General features: G+C 37.7%; 1 protein-coding gene across 1 annotated transcript in view; it reads right to left on the bottom strand.

Annotated features, from left to right (window-relative positions):
- RUNX1T1 (RUNX1 partner transcriptional co-repressor 1) overlaps positions 1-15,009 on the bottom strand; it is a 140,969-nt gene that overhangs the window by 56,635 nt on the left and 69,325 nt on the right. Inside the window, 2 exon segments of the mRNA XM_030795438.1 lie at positions 3,286-3,527; positions 6,045-6,182. Of these exon segments, the coding sequence (XP_030651298.1) occupies positions 3,286-3,527; positions 6,045-6,182 (380 nt within the window).

Here is a 15,009-nt window from a genome sequence, read left to right as displayed (position 1 = left end):
TTGAGGATAATGTGCATGATCACTAGCATGGTTTAATTATCAGAGAAGTCTGCAATTATGAAGAATCTTCTAATATTGCCTTTATGGAAAACAAACACACTTGTAGTTAAAGGCATAACAGATCACTTAAAGGACCGAGGGCAAGTGTCAGAATTCTCAGTCAAGATTTATCCCACGTGGTCACGTCAGCACTACTGCTGGTGGAAATATTCTTCTCCTCCTCTTGTATTTCCATCTTGTATTCTTTATTTGTCTGCCAAACCATCTTTGCTCAAGGTGAACATCGAAGTTGGGTAGTGTGCTATACCAATAAAGCCAAAGAAAAGGTTTGACCCTTCTGTGAGTCAGTGAGTTTTGTAGAAGGTGAAAAAAAAATCCCAATTATCGAAGACATTCCACTTATCCTAGAGGCAACTGCCTGACCCAAACAAGACTAAGCAAAATTGACTCAGATTCACTTCTAACCTACCTTATATAAAAGAACAAGCCCCAAATACTCAGGATGTGTATCCTACAATAGATAATGTGTGTTGGCAAAAGCATCTACTTAATGAACAACAAACCAATTATAAATGCATTGAGTAAATTAACCCTCACTTCATTCGTTTTCTTTAGTTTCTCAGGCAGGATCATAACTCATTCTCAACTTCTTCAGTCCCTTCAATAATTCTGATGACTGACAAAATTTGAGAATTTGTGACCTAACGTCATTACAATATTGCTCCACCCACTATTTTGTGCATGTTTCCTTTTATAATAAAGTACAGGAGCACCAAGTTCTAAGTTCTTCATACCCCCACACTCAAAACATCTTCACATGAAACTATGAATAAACACCAACTTCCTATCTGTAACAATAAATGTCAAAGAGCCAATTTTTTTTAAATCTATCGTTTTGTTTCTATGACTCCTTTTCAAAAGGACAGTACTTCCGGTCCAGTGCAGTGGCTCATGCCTGTAATCCCAGTAACTTTGGGAGGCCAAGGCGGGAGTGTTGCTTGAGCCCAGGAGTTTGAGACCAGCCAGAGCAACAAAGTGAGATGATGTCACAAAAAAATTAGCCAAGTGTGGTGGTGTGTGCCTCTAGTCCCAGGGGAGGTGGGAAGGGAGGATTGCTTACGCTTGGAAGGTCAAGGCTTGGAAGGTACCTTGCTGGCACCAATACGAATGCATTGGGTGACAGAGAATGGGTATGGGTGACAGAGAAAGACCCTGTCTCAAAAAAATTACTAAAAAAAAAAAATTTTTAAAAGAAAAGATGAAAAAGACAGTACTTCCTAACATTTTCTTAACTCCACCTAAACATCAGCATAATGTGATTATGATTTAGTACCTAGGTTCAAATCTGTCCCTACCAGTTGGGTGGCCTTGCATATTTTACTTAACCTCTATAACCTCAGTTTGCCCATGTGTCAAATGTGTACAAAAGTCACTCCCTCAAAAAAAAAAAAAAAAAAATCACTCCCTCAAATGGTAGTCCTGAGAATTATGTAAAATGGCTTGTAAGCCAAATGTTTAAAACAGAAGTCTGCTACTCAATGAATATCCGCTGCCTATAATATATGCAAGATATCATTAATTAATGTCTTCCCCTATTTTCCTCTCTACGCTTTTAGATTTTAAAAAATAAATTTTTTTAAAGTATTTCACACAAAAGTATGCCACTTGGGAAAAATCTACTTAAAGTTACCAAGTTTTTCTGCATTTTCAATTATGGAACCACTGTTAATAAAGAACATGTCAAATTTATAAGGCAATTTTCAAAAAAAAAAATTTGCTAAGAACAACACATTCACCATTTACTTGACACAATTATTACTTTGGATTTACTTTGTGGTTCCTTGGTCTAACTTATTTACATGTTAAAAAGCTTATTATGCAAATTCAAGAATGAATAAAAAGGAAAAGATAAGTGACTGACAAAAGTATCTGAAGTATGCCAACACACCTTTTGTGAAAATCACCTTCCTGTCTTGGAAGTTTACAAGGTGGAGCTGATGGACTGTGAGAAACATGGAAGTCTTTTGTTCTTGGAGTAGGGAGGAGCAGCAGTTAATGGTTAAAAATTAAATTGCAAAATCTCTGTCAAATATGGGATATAGTGATTTGAAGCATGTCTTCTGAGCTAGTCTCTCACCCAGCCTTCTAATTCTGAAACTTCTTTTGCAAAACACAACTGGTATGGCTTTGCCCCGATAGGTCCATATAATAAAAATAAATAATCTATTTCAAGAAAATGGAGACAACCATAACCCTGGACAATGAAAGAACTGAATATATGATTCATAGCTTCTCCGTGACTCAGTTTGATATGGGAGACTAGCCTTCCTAAATACTTGAAAATCCTCCACTTCTACAGAAAATCACAACACATGGAAAAGTGACTTAGAACGCAAAAAAAGATATATGTTCTATTTTCTAGTGTGACAATGTGCAGAACATAGTGTAATATGCAAAAACCAACAGCTCTCTTCTCAAACTAGTGGTTTCGGTAATTCTACCTATAACAAAGATTTGGTTTTTTTAACAAAAAAGAATTAGTGTTTACCAGGGGCTGGGGATAAAAGAGATGAGGAGTTACTGTTTTATGAATACAGAAGGTTTCAGCTTGAGGTGATGAAAAAGTTCTGGAGATGGACAGTGGAGGTGGCTATACAGCAATGTGAATATACATAATGCCACCAAACTGTACACTTAAAAATGGTTAAAATGATAAATTGTATGCATATTTTACCACAATAAAAAATTTCAATGTTATTCATCTTAAAAATGACACTAGATAAAAGAAGAATGTGTTGTTATAAATTCTTATTCATCTAGGCCAATGATAAAAATCCCCTAAAGCAATGAAATTAAAATGAGCACCCAATTAGATTGAGTGACTCAACATAACAAAACCATTTTGTCATCATTGAAAACTACTAGGCATGCCAGGAGAGTATACTTACTGAAATACTGAAATACATGTGCACACATACACACACACACACATACACACACATTTATATATATATAACACATGTTTATGGCCAATATAACAATAAATTTGTATAACCATATATTTACTAGTCAAATAGTGAGAAAAAAAAAAAAACTCTGGTGAGGTCAATATATAATGCAGAATTGAAAAGATTGTCACTATAGCATGAATCAGACTTGCACACAATCTTCAGATGTAGAAACTATTATAACAAAATACTTGTGAGAACGGTGTCTACATGTCTGAGTCTCCCACCCATACTATCCCTTACACCAAGAAAACTGGGTTGGTTTCCATTTGCTTACCACTAGTCCCAGAACGAGGGTGCGAACTCTTTCTCCTATCTCGGGTGAAATGTCATTGCCAAACTGCTGCAGGGTAGTAAGGAACCTTTTCAGCTTGCTGAGTTGCCTGGCACCACAAGCTGGGGGCAGCTGTTGATTAGCCAGAGAGGAAGAGGAAGAAGAGGAAGGCCCATTGCTGAAGCCATTGGGTGGTGAGGGGGCGCCATTCAAGGCTGTAGGAGAATGGCTCGTGCCATTAGTTACTGTCAAGAGCACAAAATCAGAAGGAAATCATAAACTTACAGAGAACATGCATGAGGAAATTGCCACCAAGTTTCCTACCTTTTACATCTACTAGTTTTATAACTTTTTAAATGTTGGGACTTTTTAAAAATGCTCGGACTTCACAGGGTTACTGCATCTTCAGGTACTCTATAACTAAATGGGTCTACTCCTCATACTGAGTGATGGTATCCTGCACAGAGGCTGATAATAAATGGAGTCTGCTGCAACCCAGGGCCAGCCCTGCCTCCCATATGCACATATGCCAACCACCTGAAATGTTTCAAAAATAGAACAGACAGCTTCGGATGTCAGCTTTTTGTCGCAGGCTTGCATCAATATAACAGGACTATTCCTTTCCAAACTGCTCCCCTAGAGAAAGTGTACATTTGGTGGAGACTAAATTTATCACTGAACATTTTTAATCATGTTTTGTACACACAACTGACAGCTGTGTTTATAGGAATAGGACTTTCAAGTTTTAACCTTCCACCACCCAATTAGAAGGCTATTTTCTCCCCCTCATACTTCTTAACCACTTCTTTAGGAAAAATGCATATTTTATGTACAAAGCCAAAATGGATATGGTGTTTAACAAGGAGTTATTTCAAGAAATCAAAAAGGGACACCTAAATCCAGCCAAGAGCATGGAGTGGTGATAATTCAGTAAATTCATTTCTGATAAAATTTGTTTGAACATCAAGACGATAATCCCTGTCACTCTGTAACCCATTAATATATACATTAATAAGTACATAAAAAGCAAAAAGTTGATAATCCATAAGAACTAGAATTAAAAAATCTGCATCCTTTGCATTAAAGAAAATGTTGATTTTATCATGTTAAGTCAATTAATTTGATAAGCAGAACTTTATCAAACCCATCTTTTTAATATAATTTTGATATAGTTTGAAAATGTTTTAAAGACCATGTTATTCTTAAAAGTTAAATTTTGACATTATAAAATGGTTCTCTTGTCCCAACTGAGTATCATAATAACCTGTCAAGAAATGCCAGCTCACCAGGACATCTCACAGGAGACATATGCTTACCCTTGTGGCTTTGGGTAACAACAAACCAAATATAAGATGACAGGGTTACAATTTGGCATTGCACAGTCACCTGCTCCTTACACATTTGGAAAGGTCTTTTAAATGGCAGCGCAACACTGCATAAACAGCCTGAGATGTGTACTTTGCTAATCCCTTATAGTCCTACAGATCTATTTTTGCCTTTTATTTTTCATTCATATGGATTTCATGGCACATGGTGTGCAAAATAGCTGCAACCGATAACATTTATTAGTTTCACAGTTCCTTGAGGACAGTTTCAACCAGGACTCTGAGATTTATTAAAACAGTTACTCACTATCCCTAATGAAATATACAGGAAACAATGGGAAGTTGCAATTCCGTCAGAATTCTGTCCTTTCCTTTGGACTGTACCGAAAGCAATACACTCTATTGAGAGAACACAGGACTTGAGCCAAGCAGGAATGGAGTAAAGTTTTAATAAGAGTCTGACAGGTTCAAGACAAGAAAGACACGACCGGGTGCAGTGGCTCACGCCTGTAATCCCAGCACTTTGGGAGGCTGAGGTGGGAGCATCACGAGGTCAGAAGTTCAAGACCAGCCTGACCAACATGGTGAAACCCCGTATCTACTAAAAATACAAAAATTAGCTGGGCTCGGTGGCACATGACTGTAATCCCAGCTACTCAGGAGGCTGAGGCAGGAGAATCGCTTGAACCTGGGAGGGAGAGGTTGCAGTGAGCTGAGATCGTGCCACTGCACTCCAACCTGGGTGACAGAGCAAGATTCTGTCCTCCCCGCCAACAAAAAAAAAAGGGCAAGAAAGGCACTTCTCACTTCAGAAAGTTTTCTCTATGATATTGTTGCACATCAATACCCTTTTTAACTCAAGGATATATTTTTTATTTTTTTTTATTATTATTATACTTTACGTTTTAGGGTACATGTGCACAATGTGCAGGTTTGTTACATATGTATCCATGTACCATGTTGGTGTGCTGCACCCATTAAGGATATATTTTAACATTATTTGTAACCGATTGAAATAGATGAAAACGGTGTTAGAAGAAGTAACCTAGAAATAACAATAGCATATTTCCATGTTCCAAGTCATGCTGAACAAACTAAAATAAAGAGTTCCACATTAAGATGAATTAGAAGTTGTAGTGGTAACAACTGGAATTACAGACCAAATGCTGCTTCATTTGCTAAAATCATAGCAGACTACAACTTTGAAGCAATAGTGAAAAGGAAGGCAAATATTGGCAGTCATACAAATTAGACCTAAGCTATGATACTTCGGTGCTCAGTACCTACTTACTGGCAAACAAATGATTTTTTTTGGTTCATTTCTGCATAATACATTGATGCCGAATCTTATTTTTCCTTGATTTTTCATTTGCAGAAAAAAAAACATCTAATTTAAACTTCAAAACTGAAACTCAAAAGCCTAAAATGACTACTTACATGTTGTCGGTGTAAATGAACTGGTTCTTGGAGCTCCTTGAGTAGTTGGGGGAGGTGGCATCGTTGGAGGAGTCAGCCTAGATTGCGTCTTCACATCCACAGGTGAGTCTGGCATTGTGGAGTGCTTCTCAGTACGATCTGGAGGATGCCACCAGGAACATATTATTTTACTCCTTAAGCACCTCAGTTTTTCAAGTGGGGTTTATCTTTTTTAAAAGCAAGTGAACAGAAGAAATTCAACATCTTCTATCAATAAAATACGCTTATCTACTGACGTTTAAATCAGGATTTTATCATCCAAACCCCACTTAAGAAGGTATAGCACAGATGGCAGGACCTCATTTGTAACTAGGTTATATTATATCCTATTGTTATTTCTGGCTAAGGCAGATGCTACCTTGGTAGTGTTATATGCAGCAGCACAACTGCACTGGAAGCTGAAGCCAATGTTAGCAAGAGGTAGAAAATAGATGAGGAAGTGGGATGATAATGAACCCCTCATGACAGCTCAGAAATAACAAAAACCTGAAGTCTGTTATGCAGGTGAGATACTGGTAGGAGCCAGCTCTTTGTAATGATTTTCTCTAACACCTGCCATCCCTGTGCTATCCTTAGTTTTCTGGCCTCTTAGATGAAACAGGTTATCGTCTTCCAGACATATTTCACATTTCAATTTTTCCTGCCCTGTTTTAAAAATCACTGCTACATAAGTGAAATGTGTTATACAATGAAGTGAAACTATTATTTACTTAGAATGTGTACCTTTATGACCTGCCATTTTAAAAGCATGAAACCAATACTCCAATTAATAATCTCAGAGTAAGAATGTACAAGTCCCAAACAGAGAACTAAAAATAACTAGACACTGCTAATATTTTTTCATGAGTATGTGGCAGATATGAAGAAATTTCCTGATTACCCAATAATGGACATTCACACTTCAGAACTGCTTTCTCTTAAGTATACTTTTCCCTTGACATTCTGAACTGTTTTCCTCAATCTAATCTACTTATCAAAGCAACAGACCTTTTGATCTGTTCAAAGCAATTTCTTAACACTTTGGTTATAATAAACATTTTAAAGTTGAAATAATTTTGCTATCATTTTAAGGAAGATGCGATAAAAGAATGAAAAATAACCATCATTCAAATAAGAGCATTTGCACGATGAGCTAGTCAACAGCAGTATCAGAGTCTCTATTTTTGGTTCTTTAGATCCAATTCTTTCACAAATGTGTAGGCACACACATGAACACACACACACCCAAAGTGTTTCGAGGCACCTCTTGCAGTTATAGACACAAATATCTCACACTTGGGCTTTTAGAAAAGTGAAGTAACTATTAAGAAAGAACGAGCCTTTAAAAATGTTATAATAACCACAGTGAGAAATTCTCAAAATTACTTAAAGGTCAATTATTGAAAGAAAAGGAAAAACGCAAATTACTACTATCACAATTCCAAATCTACTTCACTTTTGTTCAAAGCAATTTCTTAACACTTGGGTTGCAATAAAACACAACATTTAAAAGTTGAAATAATGTTGATATCACTTTAGGGAAGATGCAATAAGAGAATGAAAATAATCATCATTCTAATAAGAGTATTTGCACAATAAGCTGTTATTATTATTATTATTGATGAGTTAACAGCAATATCAGGGTCTCCATTTCTGAATCTCTACTTCTGGCTGAATAACAATGGATGTCCCTATAGTGAATAAAAGTGTTCTGAGTGAAAGGATGGCAGAGACACACATGAAGAGCATTTTCACCTTTATCTATTGTTAAAAACCTGTCTTCAGATTGCTACAACCAGTAAGTCACTTATTCTAGAAAAATACAGAAGTTAGGCAGGCTTAAAACTGCTTCTTCAATAGTTAAATTCATTGCACATTCTACTCACCTCAACCAACCTCAGCAACAAGGGAATAAATAGCTTCCCACTTATGTTGCAGCTGAGGGAAGAGGTACAGCAGCAAATACAAGTCTCCCTAAATAAAGGCAAATATTTCTGTCATGCCAAGGAGGGAGGGAAAAAGGGAGGCTTGCCAGAGTCGGCTGGGAGATAACAGTGGGAACTGCTGGTCCATCTGGTTTTCATTCTGCTAACACTCACACGGAACTGTTAGAGAAGGCAGTCCAGATACACAGATTTGAAGCACGTGGTTGCACAGACAGAGAAAGGAAGAGCAGGAGGGGGAGGGGAAGTGGGAGTAACAAAAAAATAAATAAAAGCAATAGGAGGAAAAAGAAGAAGAGGAAAAAGAACAAAATAGAGAGACAAGAGCCTGATGGGGGAGTAAGTTACCCTGAACAGCTTCCTTTAACCTCAGTGGCTACAAGCTGGACCTTAATGTGCACAGCCCCCTACCTGACTCAAGTTTATAGAGTTAAGGAGCAATATCTAAACTTTAAACATATTTGAAGGCTATTTTTCTTTTTTTAAATAGACCACACTAAAAAAAAGAAACTATAAATTTGACAATAGGTTTCCTCCTCAATTTTAAGTTTGTATTTAAGATAATCTTTGTATTCCTATCTTCTTCCTTCCCAATTTTAGAAAGTTTTTGGTATATTCATAATTTTGATTTGAAAACATCTGAATATTGTCTTGGCCCACATTTGTAACATGATTCCTATCCAGAACAGCAAAATCATCATCCATAGATTATTTTTTTTAATTCTTGGAATGTCAACAATAACTACTGAGACAATGCATAGGAACCACCACTACTTCTAATGGGAATATGAACATTCTAGCCAGAATATATGTGTATGTGCATATATTTAGGGTTTTTACATTAGCCAAATTTCTGCAATGGTTAGCTTGACTCTGATCAAATAGAGTTCCAGCCCAGAGGTCCTACAAACTGAGACAAAGTGGGACCATATGTAACTCATTCTGTGCTGTTCAGTGCAATCAATCCAGGATGGAGATAGATGGTGAAATAACCAGCCAGGCCTAATCCACATACACATGAACACCCTCTGGAGCACAGAGATTTAAGATAAATGCGGAAAATGTGTTTCAAGTATGCTGAGCCCTGTTGCATTTGTTTTGGATTATTTAAAAACTTTTTTTGAAATATGTATTCTTGAAACTTTTATAGCAAACAGCACAAGCAAGCTGATTTAACCACAGAAGCATTTCACTCCATTTCAAATTAGAGGACATGGTAAAACCAATATTAAATTATAATATTTCTTATATAATTTTTTAAGTTCATGGAAATTATAGTGTCCTGGTATATAATTTCCATTTTTTAGTTGCAATAGGGGAATTCTGACATATACTCAAAGACTGACACAAAATGATTAAAAGTCAAAAGAAAAAAGAAAAAGAAAAACCCTCCATCAGATCATGTAGCAAAGGTAAGTAAAACCAAAAAGGGCTGACTTTACTTCTACCTTAACGATTCAAACTACTTCTAAACAAGACGATCTTCCCTCTGGGAAACATTTCTCTCACATGGCAAATATCCAACACATATGTACCAAAGATGGTTGATGCATGGAAAACAAATGTGGCATATATTAATACATTACCTATATGATTTCAATATCCAGTTCAGTGTCAGGGCCTTCTAGAAGTGGTATGTTTTCCATTTCCTTTTTTTTTTTTAATAAAAAGAAAAGGTATGGCATAATCTGCCATGGCACTTACTTTACTTTTAGTCAGTTCAAATAGCACCAGATGTGTTTCTAAGGTACAAAAACTAGGTATTCTGCATTTTCCTTGTTTACACAGCATTCTAGAGAGGACCAGCATAAAACGACAACAACAAAAAGGGAGTTCAAATATTGGTAGGTGGTACATCTTTTTCTATCAGTTTATCAGGTCAATTATTATAGAAGTCTCAGAGATGTTACGGATTAGGAGGAACTTCTTGGACAATTAGTAGTTAGTCTGAGTTAGTCATATTTGAACAAGTGTTGGCTAAGCTAGAAGGTATGTACTAGAGAGGATAAACCAGAGTGAAATGGAAATCCTGTAACAGGAAACAGGAAAGAAGAAGGAAGCTAGAGAGGCATCAAGGTGGGTATAGAACTTTAATTTTTATTTCACTGGAAAAGATGGCAAATAGTTCTGAAAATGATGCTATGTAGTGACTCCAATGTCTGGGTGTCAGATGTTACAGGAGACTGTCCATGGACCAGAACAATGGTGCCGGTTGCTTCTGCCCTCCATCCAGCCTCCACCCTTCCCTGATGAGCACTGTGGTAATGCCCATTCCTGCTCAGAACCCTTCCGCAATGCCCAAGAATGAAAGTCAAATGCTAACATGCTAAGCATCATGAAATGACACAGTGGGATATTTGGCATAACAGAATAACTTTCTAAGGCAGACTGGTTGACTCTCTCAACCATTAGTAGTGAGTTCTCAGGCAATTAGTTCTCCCAAGCCTCAGTCCCTCATCAGAAAAAAATGCAAAAATGATCCTCTGTCCCTCATAGGAATGTGGTGAGATTGAATGAGATCGCACGTTTTAAACCCTAGCACTGTGCCTACTTATATTAGGTACCAACAGGTGTGAACTTCATTCTCTTGTGCCTTCAACTCCATGATCCATTCCTGACTTTTCTCTCAATCCGAGGCTCTATCAATACCAGCCACCTTGGTACTCCCTGGCTTTTCTGCCTTTCTTTTGCTTGTTGTTTCCCTCATCTAGAATGACCTGTCCCACCCTGCACATTCTTCACTGCTCACTGTAGATCACACATCCTCTTTCAGCTTCCCTCAAATGCCCCAGGCAACAGCCATATCACATTACTTCTGCCTTTCTTTTAGCATTTATCACAGCCCGTCTGTATGATGGTCACATGCATATATTATACACCCAAACATTCCAACCAATGCAAATGGTAAGCACTTGATGGCGATATTTTTTAAAATTCCTCCTGAGGAGGATGCTTAATAAATATGTATTAATATAATTGTGGATAGTTACATTTCTAACTATTAGAAATCCATTCTGTATATTATTGTCAGTTCAAAGATATCAAATTTCGTGGTAAAAGACAAACACACACCATCAACAGTATACACAGAGAGAGGATAGAATGTAGGTAACAATGGGAAGATACTGGAGACCTGAAATTTAGTTCAACTTTGCAACTAACTTACATAGAATGACGTCTCACCTCATATCTTATCACAGGTGCCATGATCTGAATGTTTCCCAAAATTCGTGTGTTGAAACTTAATCACCAATGTGATAGTATCAAGAAGTGGGGCCTTTGGGAAGCACCCAGACCATAAGGGCTCTACCATCATGGATGGGATTGGTCTCTTATAAACGAGTTGGAGAGAGCTAGGGAGGCCACTTTTGCCCTTCCATCTCTTTTGCCATGTGAAGAGGCAGCATTCCAGCAACAAGCTGCCATCTTGAAAGCAGAGACCAGGCCCTTACCCAACCTGCCAGTACCTTGATTTTGCATTTCCTAGCCTCCAGAAGTATGAGAAATAAATTTATCTTGTTTAAACTACCCAGTCTAAGGTATTGATACAGCAGTGCAAATGGACTAAGACCACAGATGCTTTATGAATAGCATTTTTGCTGAAACACAAATAGGACCTTACCTATTCTCTGATCTAAAACCTTCAGGAGAGTCCCACTGTCCATGGAATAAAATATAAGCTCTTTAGCTTAGTACATGTTGCAGACACTGTTGAGTTCTTAACAACGCTTGTTGCTTTCTTCCTTGCTGGAGAGCCCCGACTTTGTTCAGGTACTCATCCTCTTCCCACAATCTTTGGGGGCAAATTCTCTTTGTTGCACATTAGTCAGATTATCACAGTTTCTTTTTCAATAGTAGGCTTCAGAGGTGGGTGATGTGATTTGATTCTGGACAATGGGCCATGAGGGGAGGTCTACAGAAGAGGTTGTGAGAAAGACGTCCTCACTTTCTAAACAGGGACCCAGGGAGCAAACAGTCCCTTCTCTTCTGATAGGCACTGTTTTATCTGTAAGTGATTACTTCCCTTCACTTTTTTGAATTCTACTTTTCTTATTTATAAATTAAGCATGTTGGATTGCATTCTTCCTAAAGATCTTTTTCAAATACTAATATTCTCTGGTTTCTTTCTATAGATATGGCTTATGATCATTACAAACACAAAGATGACCACCCTGAAAACATATATTTGATAATGAAGTGACCACAAATACAATTACTTTGAAAGTGGTGATGATAACTAGCCTTCTTCTGTTCACATAAATTTCCATGTCCACAAGAATGTCTGCATGTCCATTTTTCTCCCATAAACATTAAAATTAATGTCTACCTCCTCTTTTCAAATACATTTTCAATCCTCTTCAATGATTTAGTTATAAAATAACCATTCTAAAGTCCAATTCTCCCTCTTTAGTTGTCATCAAAACAATCACCAGGATTTTCTTTCATAGCCCAGGCTCTTAAAAGGGAATCTATAGTCACTTCCTGTGGTTCTTCATTTCCCACTCCATCTTCCATGCAGAAACCTATGAGACTGTCTGTCTAAACATTTCTCTTCCCATGCTATAAACTACCATTCCCTCTAATCTCATAACTACCCTGGGAACTACCATGTTCTTTCATGAACTTGTACCTAAGACACCAACAGGCCCAGACATAGCACCTAGTCCATGATAGGCAGTATCAGTCCTTCTCCAAGATCTTTATATTTAGAGTTGAGGGTAGAAAACTGCACCATCTACTACCCTCCACATCTAGAAAGCAGGTCTGCAGTATAAAAGCCATCAATTAACAGGCAGAAAGAAGGAAAGAAAAGTAAGGAGAGATTATCATGGTAGTAGTAAATAAAGTCCCTCATTCTAGTGAATACTAGGGACTTGTCACATCTGTAAAATTCCTACAATTTGGGTCTTCCAAATCTTCTACAGATTCCTAGTCAAACAATCCCTACTTTGCCTAAAACCTAGATTGAGCTGTTTTTCACCGAAAGCAAGAAATGCTGATAACATAACCCTGGCATCTTAGGTGGAGTGCGGTAGCTCACGCCTGTAATTCCAGCATTTTGGGAGGTTGAGATGGGTGGATCACTTGAGCACAGGAGTTCAAGACCACCCTGGCCAACATGGTAAAGCCCTGTCTCTACAAAAAACACAAAAATTAGCCAGGCGTGGTGGCACATGCCTGTAGTCCCTGCTACACAGGAGGTTGAGGCAGGAAAATCTCTTGGGCCTGGCAGGCAGAGGCTGCAGTGAGCCAAGATCCTGCCACTGCACTCCAGCCTGGGTAACAGAGTGAAACCCCATCTCAAAAAAAAAAAAAAAAAAAAAAAAAAAAAAAAGGCAACCCTGGCATGTAGCATCAAGATATCCTCCTAAATTCCACCGAAACTCTTCTCAATTGTCTCTTTATTATTAATCCAAGAAACATGTACACTACTTTATCTGGCATCTCTGTAGCATCTGACACTTCCCCACTTCCTCCTTGAACCATCTGCATTCCCAGAATTCCATGAGTCTAATATTCTCTTTCTCCGGCTTTCCTCGCTTCTCCTTTTCAGTCTCTTAAAGGCTCCTCTTTTTCCTACTCTGTGATAACTACTGACATTTTCCCCTAAGTTCCTTCTTAGACCCTTTTCAAATTTTCACTCTATACTCTTCCTTAGTGATTTCATTTGTGTTATCATTGGGCTTCAGAGACAGGACTAGAATTTGCCATCCCCTATGTAAAACTGGCCATGTTTTGCAACCCCTGTATTGTGGGAATAAACTCAAATAATGTGTATTGCATTCTTGGTCAAATGCCTGATACATGGTAAGCACTCTGGAAGGGGTGACTTTATTCACTCCGTGGCCAGTATGAGAATAACTCTAGTCAATATCCCTCCCAAATTCTAGACCCAAACTTCCAGAGGGCTACTCATTTCTACAAACTGAATCATCTACCATCTCTTGGCCTGACCTGTTCAACAAGTCATTGAATGGACTCCCACCCATCTCTGATACATTCTCAAAACCACATCCAGTTATTTTTCTATGTATGCCAATGGTGTGACCAGAGATCCTGCCCCTCTCCTCTTGTAATCTTCAAGTATCTCTTATAACCTTAAAGTCTGTGCTCCTTAACAGGACACAGAAAGACCTTTGTGACCCATCTGGCTCCTGCAACTGCTCCAGACACATCTTCATTTCTGCCATCCACCCCATCCCCACCCCTCTGACCTCCATACTAGACAGCTGCAGTTCTCCAAATGCCCATGGTCACTCTGGCTTTCATACTCACTGCATCCCTTTTCTTGAATACTCTTCACTCCATCACTGTCTAATTAAGTCCATCATTCCTTTAAAACTCCCTTCAGGTGTCACTTCAGCCAGAAACCTTTTGCTGACAACCTTTCTATTCTCAGCTGGCCGGGTTTGTCCCAAGTTCTCATATTAGACTGTCTAGATCCCTCTTGCAGCACTGATCACACAGTATTTAGACCACAATTTACTTAAGAGCAATGATGACATTTTATTTGTTTTTATAGTCCCAGCACTTAGCAGTGTCTGACACACAGCTTTAACTCAAGATGAAATCATCTATGTATCTCTTATTTCCTCTCATCATCCAAAAAGAATTCCAAAAGAATTTTTACATTCTGGAAAAAATTAATCACTAAAGATAAATCTAGAAAAATACCACTGGATTATTCAATTCACCAGTTTTCTAACAACTCTCAGTAACCACAACATATTTCCTAAGACTTTTTAGTATATGATATTAGAAAAAAAGTTTGTAAGGCAATTTATACACATAGGATCTATAGCCTCTAAAAACTGTTTTACAATAGTAGTGTCAGTGTAGTCATACATGTACACATTCAAAACAAAGAGAAAAGCATATTGTGAACCAAAAACATACTTTTTTCCACATTCTACAAGTTTTCTGTTGTTTTGTCTGTGGATGGTGGGATTACAGGTTATGTTTATTTTCTTCTTGTTATTTTCTCTGTTCTATAATGGGCATAT

Source organism: Nomascus leucogenys, chromosome 16, assembly GCF_006542625.1.
Source record: "Nomascus leucogenys isolate Asia chromosome 16, Asia_NLE_v1, whole genome shotgun sequence".
Taxonomy (NCBI): domain Eukaryota; kingdom Metazoa; phylum Chordata; class Mammalia; order Primates; family Hylobatidae; genus Nomascus; species Nomascus leucogenys.
The sequence above is the reverse complement of the archived record's forward strand: the minus strand, read 5'-3'. Positions and strand labels throughout refer to the sequence as shown.